Below are 12753 nucleotides of genomic sequence, written 5' to 3'. Positions count from 1 at the left end.
GGGGGCGGAGCCAGAAGGCGTTCTGACCAATCACCGCGCGCGCCTCTGCCTGCCGGGGGGGGGCACGGCGGCGCCCCCTAGCGGGGAGGCTCGAGCTGCCCCCGCCCGCCCTCCCCACCAGCGGCGGAGCCCGGTCCAGGAAGGGCCTTTATTGACCGAACGGCACCGACCGGCACCGGCCACATCAAGCCCAGTCCCGCGCTCCGGGGCTCTCCCGGCTCAGCAGCCGCACCAGTTTGGCCCGAAGGGTACTGTGATGCTTGTGCCCGGAGCGCCCTGACAGCGCCCCCTGCCCCCCGCGCCCCCAGCCCGCGGCCCGGGGGTTCTGTGCCATGGCGGCCCGGTTGTCATAGAGCGGCCCCCCCTCACTGCTGTGGCCCTCGGGGGCCTGTCGGCACCCCAGCTCCCACTGCCCTTCCTCCTCTTCCTGGGCCCCGGCTGGACGTGGTTCTGCAGTGAAGATGTTCTCGTAGAGATGCTCAGGGAGTGGTTTCCCCATGGCCCAGGGCTCAGCAGAGTCTGGTTGCCCTGGCACAAAGAGGGGCTGCTGGCCCCGAGCGATGGAGGCATAGACGATGGGGCATGAGCCCTCTGGCTCTGGTGAGCTGAAGTGGAGGAGGTTGGCAGGGGGGTGGGAGGCAGGCTGTGTCCCCCCCAGGGCTGAGCTGGGCTGGGGATCATCATTCCCAGGTCCCCAGGGCTGGGTCTCAAAGCCCTGTGCAAAGAGCTGGGGGTCTGAGACACAGAAGAGTCTGGGGTCGGGGGTGTCCTTGCCCTGCTGCTGGCAGGCAATGGCAGCAGCCACAGCCCGGCAGAGCTCAGGGGCCCGTGGGGTGCTGAAGGTGAAGGTGCCCTCGCCGGAGTCACTGCGGCGGCCAGCCTCGAAGGAGAAGACAGCCTGCAGGGTCAGAGGGGAGGGTGAGGGGCTGCCGCCCACCCTGGGCAGGCAACAGCCCCAAGAAGGGAGTGGGGGACTCACCTGATCCTGGCCAAACTTGCGAAGGAAGGTGTAGGGCCAGGTGAGCAGGGGCTGGCGGGAGTGGGGGTCCTTCAGCGTCAGGCTCTGGGGAAGGGCTGAGAGCAGGTAGTGCCCGTGCAGGCCACAGCGGGTGGCTGCATCTGTCTGGACCACCAGCACCAAGAATTCAGTCACTGCAGGAGCCAAACAAGACAGGAGTCAGCACTGCAGCACTGAGCTACAGCCCACCCCAGCTCTATTCACCACCCCTGCACGTACAGTCCTGCCGGGATGAGTAGAGGGAGTTCTCCTCCATGTGGACAGCAGGGCCAAGCTGGGAACGGGCACTACTCGGCCTTGTCTCTCTTGCACCCTGAAACAAAGGGATGTGATTATGACTTGGGATGTGGTGGGGGAGCACAAATCCCCTGCCTGCCCTGGAGCTTCCCAGCTCACCCAAATAGGACTCTTGGCTCTGCCAGACCCCTTGGTACCTGGAAGGCCAGCTGGCAGAGCTGGGTGATCCATTCATCGCGCTGCTCGGCTGCCAGCACATAGCTCTTCTCCGTGGTGGTGAGGTAGAAGGCGGCGGTGGCTTTGGGGCAGCTCTCTGTGCCCACCGGGCCCACGGAGACGCAGTCAGAGAGGCGGATCACCCGGCGGGCACACCTCTGCAGGGGCGTCTTCTCTGGGACCGTCCCGTCATCCCGCACATCGAACTTCTCCATGCGGGCCACGCCAGACGGGCTGGCGGCAAACAGCTGGGCTCGCATCTTCCTCCAGGACCTCTAATGCATGGGAAGGGCAAAAGCAGGGAAAAAACGGGTCAGCGAAGAGCTGGCCACTGCATCTGACAGCACTGCCTTCCACACAGGGCCAGCAGTGCTCAGGAAGAGCCATACAAGTCACAAAGGGCATAGGGGAGTCCCGACCTGCACCCGGCAGATGCTGTTGAAGGGCACAGAGAACAGGGGCTAGCACAGACCGCTGAACTGTGGGGCAGGGAAGGCCCAAAGCTGGGCTGAGGGGGGGCCTTGCCCCGAGCAGGCTTGGCATGGCTCACTGGGTGAGTCACACTCACTCCCAGCTCCCTGAGCACCAGGTCCTGCTCTTTGTTCCTTGCTGCAAGTGCTGGCCTGCCGACCTGCAGCTGAGCTCTCAAGCTGTTCTCAGGACAGACCCTGATGCAAATTAAAGCCATTTTGAGCTGCTGAGGCTCCTGCTGGCAGCCTCACATCTGCTGAGCAGCCCGCTTCCTCCCAGGGGAGCCTCTGCAGCACCAGCACCTTCCCAGTCTGTCATGGGATAGCGGGGGCGCGTGCCACCATGTACCCCAAAAGTGCAGCAGAGCCTCCACCCTGCAGGAACCAGGCACAGCCAAGCACCCAAAATACCCACCGCCCCCAGCCCACCTGCCTCCTCCAGGCAGGGCACCAGCTCCTCACATACAGGGCTGCCTGCTGCGCTTTCAGGGCTTGGTTCTTGTTCAGCAGGGAAGTCAGAGTGTGACTGCAGCCCCATGTATCCACTGAGACCCCCCCAGGACATGGCCACCCTGCCGTGGTGTGATCAGTGTGCCAGCAGGACCTACTTTGCCAACACCCAACAGCTCCCTGGAGCTGGCCTGACCCCGGGTACTCTCACCATGTCACCTGTACCCTTCCCCAAGGGCTGTGGCACTCAGTGCCCCCTCCAAGGGCAAATAGGAGCAGCCCAAGCCATGAGGGTGTTGCTGGATGGTGCTGGCCCCCCAGGGCCAGGCCGATGGAGGGCACAGGGACACGTCCCACGTGCTGCCCCAGGGCCCTGCTCCCACACACACACACACACGCTGGAGCTGCGCCACATTAACGCATGTTTATTCTTCCATTGCGACTCACGCGGTGACCAAGAAAGGACCCAACACACGGGCGAGCCAGAGTGGGTGTCCACACAGATGAGCCCCCTCAGCCGCAAGGGAAAGCCCCACTCGTGGGGCTGCTGAGCCCAGGGCTCCCCCAAGGGCAGTTCCAATGGGTCTGGCTCCAGTTGCCCCTTCCCAGGCTGCTGAGGGCCCAGCCCCAGGCCCGGCATCATGACAAATCAGGGCAAACCCTCTACCAACCCCAAATCCACCCTTTACCTTTCCAAATTTGGTGTGCTGCACATAGAGGATCCCATCCTTCACTGGTCTCTCCATAGGCCCAGTCCACCCTGGCAGCCAGTAATAGGATCAGGGACTTGGGCTACCCGCAGCAGAGAAAATGTGACTGCTGCAGTCGAAGGAAAGGCATGGGGCAGACTTCCTTCTCAGAGAGACTTCCCCTTTTTGGGGTGTGGGATGGGGGGCAGAGGCTGGGCCATAGGAGGTGTCCATGTGCCCGCCCTCCCCCTCACAGCAGGGCAGTGGGGCAGAACGCGGGGGCAGAGCACAGGAAGCACCTCGGGGAGCGCCTGACACGAGCACAGCACGCTCCACCTCACCCTGGCTGCATCCTCCCAGCATGTTTGGGGACACGGGAACAGCCACCCACTGAGAATGCACAAATCCAGGTGGGGAAGATGAACCCAGAGAAACTGGGTGGATTTGTGAGGGGCAACACAAGACCCTAACCTCACCACGGCAGGGGCTGGCACGGGCAGCAGGCAGCTGGCCAGATCAGTCCTCCCACCTGGGGCTTTCTCTTGCCCTGAGGCACTGCTACCTGCTTGCCCAACACATCACTGATGTAATGAGCTGTTGCAGCACAGCTCCATCCATTTCCTTCCGGGGCAGGAGCTTCTTCAGGCTGAGCTGGCAACAGTCCCAGTGACAAAAATTCTGGAAAAGGGGCCACAGCAGTGCAAGACAGGCCCCTGGGCTGAAAGGGAACCCAGGCCCATCCAGGGGAAGCACACTCCCTAGGCTAGAAGTCCATAGAGCTGTGGGCCAGGTAGTCCTTGCGGCCGATGTTGCTGACTTGCTTGGTCTGCATTGCCTCCAGCTTGGGGCAGTCAGTGATGCGATGGCCCAGGCCACCACAGAAGGCACAGCCCCGCTCACCTGCAATGGGAGGGATGGAGTCAAGGCCAGGACAGGACAGTGCCACACCAGGACAGCACAGTGCCATGCCAGGACAGCAGCTCCCACCCCAGAGCAAAGGGGCTACACCAGTGTCTCCCCAGTGCTGTGGCACTGGGAGTTGGAGGGTCCCCTCTGGAGCCCACGTTTTGTACCAGCCCCATTGGGGTCCCTGTGTCAACCTGGGGTCTCTCACCTCCGATTTCCAGCATGGTCTCGTCCCCACAATGCAGCACCTGGAGCACAGGTGGCACCTTCTGCTTCGCCTCCAGGAGCAGAGCCTTCAGGTCCATCAGCACCGACTCATCTGGGAGCAGAGACACAGGTCAGGCAAAGCCATCCTGCTTGCTCAGAACATCCCCTTGCCACTGCCCAGCTGCCTCCTCCAGCCCCCAGCCCCGTGCTGTTCCTCACCACAGGCCTTGTTGATGAAGGTGGTGGCAATGCCGGTGTTGCCTGAACGGCCTGTACGCCCGATGCGGTGAACTGTGGAGACAGGGACGGGATCAAGCCCAGGTGAGCATAGTGTGACAGACCATCCCTGCCCCAAGGCACTGCAGAGACAGGCACAGAGCCTTGCTGGCCTCTTGACCCCTCCCACAAGGCCCAGTGCCTACCATAGTTCTCAATCTCCTCTGGCATGTCGTAGTTGATGACGTGCTGAATGGCTGGGAAGTCCAAGCCCTTGGAAGCGACGTCAGTGGCAACCAGGACATCCTTCTTCCCATCCCGGAAGGCCTCAATGGCTTTTGTCCGTTCTTCCTGATCTGCAAAGGCCCAGCAGAGATCAGTGAGGGCAGAGCTCTCAGCTCTACCTACTGCAGCAAACACTAGGCCTCAGAGTCAAGCATTGCTTCCTCAGGAAGCCTTTCTCCCAATGAGGGAGCGAGGGGCCCCTATAACCCACAGGGACCTGCACTGTGTTTTTGCTTGCTATGTAGAATATGGAGCTCACTCCTGACACTGTCACAACCCTTCCTCACACCATCAACAACTGCTTCAGCCCAGCACCTTCCATGGCCACACACATTCCTGGCAGTAGTGGGGTCACACCAGTAGCCCAGGCCTCTCTGGGACCCTCACTGACCTTTCCCTCCATGGATGGCCACAGCTTCCACACCCTTGAGCAGCAGGTACTCGTGGATTGCATCAACATCTGCCTTCTTCTCTGCGAAGATCAGCACCTGTGGCAGCACAGGCATCATATCAGAGCCCCTTCTGCAGGCTGGCACCAGCACAGCCCCCTGGGGGAGCCCATTCCCTCTTGTTGAGCAGAGCACACAGCACTGCTGGTCCCAGGACTTCCTCGTATGTGAAGCATGGCTCAGACACATGCCCACACCACACAGGGGGTCCCCCCTGCCATCTCCCCCCATGCCCCAGCACGACCACATTATCACCAGCATACTCACAGGTGGAGGGGTCTTCTGCAGGCACTCCAGCAGGTATACCATCTTGGCCTCCTCTTTCACATACTCCACTTCCTAGGAACAAGCAGAAACATGGGTCAGGCAGCAGAAGAACTGCCACTGCTTGGTATCCCTTAGCCAGCTGGGAAGGAGGGCCATGAATCCCAACTCTATGGCAGAGGAAGGAATTAAGTGCCCTCATGAATGTTTCTGGCCTCCCACACAGGCACGAGGGAGCACCCAAACACCTCACCTGCACAACATCCAAGCTGGCAGCACCCGCTCGGCCAACGTTAATGGTGATGGGCTTCACCAGGGCACTCTTGGCAAAGTTCTGGATCTTCTTGGGCATTGTGGCACTGAAGAGGAGGGTTTGCCGCTGGCCCTGCACAGGGAAGAAGCCTTTAACACTTACCCAACCTGGCATATGCAGGACTGAGCTTCAGGGTGCTCCTATTGTGGCAGTTCAGTACCTTGAAGTAGGAGAAGATGGTACGGATGTCGCCCTCAAAGCCCATATCAATCATCCTGTCAGCCTCATCCAAGGCCAGGTACCGGCAGATGTCCAGGCTCACCATCTTCTTCTGCAGCAGGTCCATCAGGCGCCCGGGGGTTGCCACCATCATGTGTACCCCACTGTGGGATGAGAGGAGGCTGCAGTCAGGCCCTTGGCATTCCTGCCCCATGCAGGACACCACTTTCACCCCCATGCTGTTCTGAAGCCAGGGTGCCACTCCTTAGCCCCCTGCCAGGAAACAGAGCAGCTCCAGTCCCATGGACTTCCCCAGAAGGTCTTACTGCTTGATGGTCTCCATCTGTTCCTTGACAGACATGCCCCCGATGCAGAGGGCACAGCGCAGCGGGGGCAGCCCGTCCTCCTGCAGCAGACGACAGTAATACTCCAGGATGCCGTGGGTCTGCCGGGCCAGCTCCCGCTGTGGAGACAAAGCCAGCTCATTCCTACACCTCTGTGCAGGCAGAATTTAGAATTGCCACTGCCACAATGACAGCCTCCTCCTAGCACTCACCGAGGGACAGATGATGAGTCCATAGGGTCCCTCTCGCTTAGAGAATGGCAGCCTCTTCTCTTGCTCCAGGCAGAACATGATCACCGGGAGGGTGAACACTAAGGTCTTCCCTGAGCCAGTGAATGCAATGCCAATCATGTCCCGTCCTGAGAGGCTGCCAGAGAAATGGGGTTGATGGAGAGGAGGAACATGAAGGAGTAGCTCAAACCTCCAGGGCTGAGCAAGGTGACAGGGCATATCTGTCACCAGGGAAGAGCGCCCTGAACACACCCCTGAGTGGGCTGTGGGAGCAACTGCTCTGTACTCTGGGATGGGGACAAAGCACTCACATTGTGGGGATGCCTTGGATCTGTATGGGTGTTGGCTGCTGGATTCCTTTCTTCTTCAGGCCTCTCAGGATAGCTGTCAGAGAACAAGGAACAACGCCATGTCCATGACCTGAACTATTTCCTCTCTTCTCCCACTCAGGTCCCAGCAGCAGCTTTTCCACCAGTGACAAACACCCTTCAGGCCAACAGCCAAAGAAAAAGGTGGGATCCCTTCCTCCTCTCCTGGCCTACCTGCTGGGAACTTCATCTCCTTGAAGCTCTTGATGGGGGGTGGGATGCCCTCCCCCTCCACCAGGATGTGGTACTTCTTCCGTACCCGGTCGTGCCGTGCCTCCGACATGGCCAGGATGTAGCGAGGGGCTCTCCAGCTGTGAAAGGAACAGAAACAGGTCGTGGTGCAGAACAAGGCCAGGGCTCCACAACCAGCAACTCCCATGGAGGAATTCAGGGCAACTCCCTGTCAGGCTCCAATGTCTCCCCAGATAAAACAGGTAACTGCAATGGGTGCCATGGAGTGAGTACAGGAGCAGAGCTGAGCCAGTTCTATACATTAAACCCTTCCCCAAAATTTCAGTGAAAAGTGCTGAGCTAACAGCTGAGAATAGCCTATGGATGGTGGATGGAACACACCAAAAACGTCTGGACACACATCAATCATATCCCTGACACTGTCTCAAAATCACTGAAGTTGGAAAATCCCTGAGATCATTGAGTCCAATCTTTGATCAATCACCACTATGACGATGCTGCCTCAAGCAGCACTGGCTTCAAAGGCTCCTCCAGACTCTTTCTCTGGCTTAGTGACTTCCCAAACCTAAAGAACAACCCTCAGGCCTTCTAGTTTAACATAAATGTCCTTTATCAAGCCTTACTGTAAACAAAACAACATCCAATGTGACTCAACAGTGTTTGATTTTACAGGTGATGACACAAAACCAGTCACTCAGGCAATAGGCTGTAGAGCCACACTCCTCTTTCAAGACTCTGTGGCTTTTAGCTCTCTCCAGCCACAATGACATGATGTTTTCAGAAGGACAACTTCTGATCTGTGCTGTGAAACTTACCTGGTTTTGATGGGGTCATCATAGGTGATGCCCTTGGCCATTTCCTTCACCGACATCAGAGCTGCAGGAACAAAGATGATCAGTCAGAGCAAACTCTCCACATCCACATCAACCTCACTGAGAGCTACTTGGGCAAACAGCTTGGGAGATCATGTCTGGAGACAGAAGAGGAGAAGCAGCAGCACTGACAGCTCCTCTGGCACAGGAACACCAAGTGCTGCTGGGCCCAAAGCCCTGTCACAGCCGTGTCTCAGCTAAGCCAGGCAGTGCCAACTGAGGGGACCCATTGTCACCTCTGGTCCCACCCCTGAGTATGAGCATTCCCAAGGCAGGGAACAGCTCTCCTGCTATCGTGGGAGCGCTGGAGACAGATCTGAAACAGAGCTCCCACTCACCTCGGCCCTCTGCCACGCTCTCCAGGATCTTCTCTTCCTCCTTCAGCTGCTTCTCCTTGGCTGACTCCTTCCGAGCTGAGGGAATCCAAGAAACAGTGAGGGGGTTTGCTGTCCCCTGAAAGCCACCCAGTCCCGCCACCAGCTCCTCCCTTACCTTCCGCCTTCTCTTTGAGGTGCTGGTGCTGGTCCAGCAGACTGATGTTGGACTGGGGCCCCAGCGGGATGTCATCCTCGTCCCCGCGCTGCTCGCTCCCGCTGTCCCGCTGCTCCTCCTCGGATACCACCTTCCGCCGCATCTGCAGCAGCTTCTGCAGCTGGAAGGACGAAGATCGAGGCGCAGTGAGCGGCCTCGCGGCGGGAGGGCCGCTCGGAGCCCTCCCCGGGCAGCCCCGTTACCCCATTACCATCTGCTGCTTGCGCTGCTTGACGGGCACGTAGGGCACGTAGTCGTCATCATCCTCCCCGGACAGGTCGGACGTGTCCGCCGGCTCCTCGCGCTGCCTCTGTGGGGAGACAGGCGGTGAGGGGAGCCCGGTGCGGCACCAGGAGCGCAGAGCCGGCGGTACCGGGGGCCGGGCCCGCTCCCACCTTCCGCTCCGCCACAGCCTCCATGGCTCCTTCCCGGAAGAGATATAGGAAGTTACGTCATCCCGCCTGGCGCCATCGCTTAGCAACGCGCAGAGCGCGCCACTGGGCGGGAGATGCGACTCGGCACGACGGGTCCCCGCGGTGGCCAAACTTGCGCAGAATGCCTTCTACATTCCGCCCCCCCTTATCCCGCCCCACAACTTCCTCGGCGCGGCAGAAAGCAGCAGACACTGGGTTTTAAATAAAATAAAAAATTAAAAAGTTCTTTATTGGGTCCAGCACGGTCCTTCCCCGCGGCACGGGGAGTCGTGTGCCCGCGGAGAGGAGGACGGGACGGCCGGGATCACCCCGCGGGGAGGGGCGGGAGGATGGAGGGAGCCCCGGGGGTCCCCGCGGGGCAGGAGAGCACCGGGGCCCCCCGCGAAGGAGGGGACACCACCAAGGTGAGGCGGGGGGCACAGTGAGGAGAGGCGAGCGGCCGTGGGTGGGTGAGGGTGGCCCCTCCGCACCTCACTGGGCTGCACTGGAAGTGGTTTTCTTCAGGGTGAAGTTGGTCCAGTTCACGGCCACCTTCTGCCGCGTCTGCTTGGCGGAGTCCAGGCAGAACCTGACAGGAAGAGGAGAGCCCCGGTCAGCCCCCAGCCCATCGGGACTCCCATCCCCAGTCAGTTCCCAGCCCCTTCATGCCTCCAGCCCCGCTGGCACAGCTAAACCAGGCAGGGTTCTGCCCTCACCTTTTGAAATACTCCACTTCTCTGTCAGTTTCATCCATCTCTGCCCCATCCAGATCCTTGGGCAGGAACACATCATCTGGGAAAGCAGAGCAGAGGGTCAGAGCTGCAGGGCAGGGAAGGGCTGCCAGCTGGGCAAGGGGCCACCTCAAGGATGGTCTTGCAGAGCTCCCCAGCACTCACCTATCGAGGTATTGGATTTTTCCACCTTGTTTCTGCTCTTCCTGCTCTTGCCCTTGGGCTGGGGGGAGCCCCCCAGGGCAAGGTGGGTGGCCAGGGCAGGTGGCTGCTGCGGTGCCAGCTCTGTAAGCTCTGCTTTGCCCTCTCCCCTCCGGCCTTTCCACTCGCTAGTTCTCTCCTTCTCCACCCTGGCAGTGCTGCTGCAGCCCCAAGGCTGCCCCTTGCCGCTCTCCCCAGGCTCGGCGCAGCCGCTCGCCCGCTGTGGCTCTGGGGCACTGGCCTTGGAAGGGTGCTTGGTTCCCAGCACCTGCCCCTTCACACCAGGGCTCTCCAGGCGGGCCTGGCCGCTGGGCACAGGCGTGCTGCCCTCCCCTTTCTTTGCCTGCCCGTTCTGACGCTTGTTCTTCCGCTGCCGGCCCCCCGCGGGCAGCGCCTCCGGCGGCTCCGGCCCCTTGGGCTGCGGCCCCTCCTTGGGCTCCGGGCTCAGCCCATTGCCGTCTGCAGCAGAGTCCGCAGCCTTGGACTGCACCCAGATCATGCGGGACAGGCTGGGCACGGCGCTGAGGCGTTTCACCACGCCGTTCTCGGCCGGCGGGGCTGGCAGGGGCTCCCCGGGCCCCTCGCCCCATCGGGGGCCCAGGTCACCACCCCGCAGCAGCGTGTGGCCCTTGGCAGGGCCCAGGCTGAGCGGGGCCAGCGCCAGGTCTATGTCCTGCAGGTCAGAAGACCCGTTGAGGTTGGAGAGCAGGTTCTTCTGCTCCAGGACAGCTGCCTTCTTGGGGAAGTCATTGACATCCAGGTTGAGGTCATAGACGCTGAAACTGGCCCGGATGGAGTCCTTGATTGTGTTCTTGATCTCCTGCAGCCGGCTGCTGAGGAAGCTGTTCACCCGCTCCAGCTCCAGCTCCGGCCACTCCAGCAGCTTCTCCTCAGCTGGCTCCCTGGCCTGGCTGGCTGCAGGGGCACGCTCTGCCCGCTTCTGGGCCTCTGCCTCCAGCTGGGCTTTCTCCTTCTCCTGCAACACAGGTGCCATGAGAATCATTTGGGTTGGGCCACAGAACTACAAGTGGAGGACATGGAGCTTCACTCCAGCTTTGTGTGACAGCAAATCCAAGGGCAGCTGCTCAGCACAGCTATGCCACATCTCCCACGGCCCCTAAAGTGTCACGTCTCCCATGGACACTGCAACAGCTGGACATTGCACACCTGACACTGCTCTGGGCACGAGGCACCAGAAAGAGCCATCATGGCACTGCCTGTCCCTACCAGAGATGCATGGTATCAGAATGGGGCATGGAGTAGACTGGACAGAGCAGCCTAAAGCACCCAGGAAGGCTGGGAGACCCTCTGCAGGAACAGAGGCAGGGGGAGAGTTCTACACGGGGCCAGGCACTACTGCCACCTTGGGTGGGAGTGACACAGAATTCAAGAAGCCAAATGGATGCAAAGGAGAGAAGGAAAAGCCTGACCCTCCTCCTGCAGCCCCGGCCCCTGCCCAGCCTCACCTTCTTCTTCTGCTTGTGCCGTGCCCGCTTGGCTGCCTTGGCACTGTTCAAGGGCTTGGGCTCTGTGCTGTTGATGTAGTCCAGCAGCTCGTCCACATTGCGGTGGTCCACAGCAGGCTCCCCTGAGCTGCTGTTGTGCCCTAGTTTCTGTGGCAGCTCCTCTTTTCTCTTGGTGAGGCGAGAACGCAATTTCTCTCGGATCTCAGCGTAGTTGCGGCTCGTGGGAGCGGCCGGGGGCTGTGGAAGGCGAGTGCTGTCAGCCAGGCACCAGCCAGCATGAGGGGCAGGCAGCCCCGGCTTCCCCAACAGCCCCCCATGACCTTACAGCCTCTCCCTTCCCTGCAGTCTCAGCAAGACAAGTCAGCACAGCTCTACTGAGCTCTTCCACCATGAAGCCAGAGGGCTTGGCCGGCTGCTCTGAGCCCCGGGGCTGGGCAGGCAGCTGCGAGTCGGGAGCAAGGGACCAGCAGGCTGATGAAGCAGGATAGAAAGGAAGTGGGGGATGTATGTGCCTGCAGGAAACAGCCATGGCCAGGCCTGCCCACCTCCACACTTTGGGCACAGGGACTGAGTGATGCCTCCCCACACAGAGCAAGGACCAGGGGTGGCTGCAGACCAGCCCCTCACTCACCGCGTTGTGGCCGAAGAACTCACAGTAGCAGCAGTCACAGAACTTCCCGTCTTTCTGGTTGGTGGAAGAGGAGGTGCAGGAGCTGCGCTCGGAGCTGCTGTCCTCATCCTCCCCGAGTCCCTCGTCTGCCTCGCAGGGCTGCGGCGGGTGGCAGCTGGTACCGTTTGGGAATTTGTGCCCTTTGCAAGAGGGGTCCCTGAGGAGAAGGGGAGAAGGGCCAGAGGTGAGCAGGTGCCAGGAAATCTCAAAAATTGCCCCATGCTATGCATGTAGGGGAACAACCCTCCTGGGGAAATTTGCAGAAGGATTTGCAGAACAAACCCCCTCCCCTGCATTCTCATCTGGGGAAGTTGCCCGAGGAGCCCACAGCAACAGCAATCTGCCACTCCCAGCCCTCAGGGCCTCTGGCTAGCAGGAGACTGGTGCAGCAGAGCCCCAGTGAGCCAGGCCCTGGGCTGGAAGCAGGGCAGGGTGCAGTACTCACTGGGGGTGGCAAGTAGCACAGGTGAGGAACACTGGGACTGTGCAGCTGCCAGACATCCCCACATGAGGCAAGCCCAGCTCACAAGGGCACAGGCTACCCAGCTCAGACACAGGGAGGTCAGGGCACAGCCCACAGCATCATTCCTCAAGATCCAGCTCAGGACCCGACTGGCTCTCTACAGAGAGCTAATTAGCAGAGAGGAACCAATGTGCTCTCTTCCAGGGCAGCCCAGAGAGGACTGGAGGAACAGGTGAGCAGAACAAGTCCACAGGCTTCATCTTCTCGAGGACATTTGCTCAGTGCCACAGCTGCCTGACAGGTCTCACTGACATGGGTCCTGTTGGCCAACAGCAGGTTGATCAGGGTGTTCCTTTGAGTCTTTTAGCTGGAGGAGAAGCACAACCTCTTCTG

At 60.4% G+C, this 12753-nt stretch overlaps 3 protein-coding genes across 3 annotated transcripts; all 3 read right to left on the bottom strand.

Annotated features, from left to right (window-relative positions):
- Nucleotides 1-184: 184 nt before the first annotated feature.
- Nucleotides 185-3194, bottom strand: DOK3 (docking protein 3; the record flags this gene model as incomplete). The annotated part of the gene is made up of 5 exons (XM_083871419.1): nt 3081-3194; nt 1453-1746; nt 1238-1331; nt 980-1152; nt 185-898 (listed from the first exon to the last, which is right to left on the bottom strand). Exons 1-5 carry the CDS (start codon nt 3135-3137, stop codon nt 185-187), a joined length of 1332 nt encoding a protein of 443 aa, XP_083727545.1. The 5' UTR covers nt 3138-3194.
- DDX41 (DEAD-box helicase 41) lies at nt 3157-8865 on the bottom strand. Its single transcript, XM_083871418.1, has 17 exons — nt 8812-8865; nt 8628-8726; nt 8378-8537; nt 8224-8298; nt 7829-7889; nt 6996-7132; nt 6765-6837; nt 6436-6589; nt 6206-6342; nt 5881-6043; nt 5661-5792; nt 5411-5482; nt 5086-5182; nt 4616-4765; nt 4413-4484; nt 4195-4305; nt 3157-3980 (listed from the first exon to the last, which is right to left on the bottom strand). The coding sequence occupies exons 1-17, from the start codon at nt 8833-8835 to the stop codon at nt 3844-3846; spliced, it is 1854 nt and encodes a 617-aa protein (XP_083727544.1). The 5' UTR covers nt 8836-8865; the 3' UTR covers nt 3157-3843.
- Nucleotides 8866-9058: 193 nt separating this feature from the next.
- On the bottom strand, nt 9059-12674 carry FAM193B (family with sequence similarity 193 member B; the record flags this gene model as incomplete). The annotated part of the gene is made up of 6 exons (XM_083871523.1): nt 9059-9418; nt 9546-9621; nt 9726-10737; nt 11228-11464; nt 11859-12119; nt 12669-12674. The coding sequence occupies 6 exons, from the start codon at nt 12672-12674 to the stop codon at nt 9322-9324; spliced, it is 1689 nt and encodes a 562-aa protein (XP_083727649.1). The 3' UTR covers nt 9059-9321.
- Nucleotides 12675-12753: the final 79 nt, after the last annotated feature.

The sequence above is a fragment of the Zosterops lateralis genome (genome assembly GCF_965231275.1).
Source record: "Zosterops lateralis genome assembly, chromosome: 14".
In the NCBI taxonomy this organism is placed as follows: Eukaryota; Metazoa; Chordata; class Aves; order Passeriformes; family Zosteropidae; genus Zosterops; species Zosterops lateralis.
The sequence above is the reverse complement of the archived record's forward strand: the minus strand, read 5'-3'. Positions and strand labels throughout refer to the sequence as shown.

Coding starts and splice junctions, on each gene's coding strand:
- DDX41 (XM_083871418.1), bottom strand. CDS start 8,835: ATGGAGGCTGTGGCGGAGCGGAAG. Junction 8,727..8,811: donor AGGCTGTGGCGGAGCGGAAG/GTGGGAGCGGGC, acceptor GTCTCCCCACAG/AGGCAGCGCGAGGAGCCGGC. Junction 4,485..4,615: donor AGAGGAGATTGAGAACTATG/GTAGGCACTGGG, acceptor CTGTCTCCACAG/TTCACCGCATCGGGCGTACA.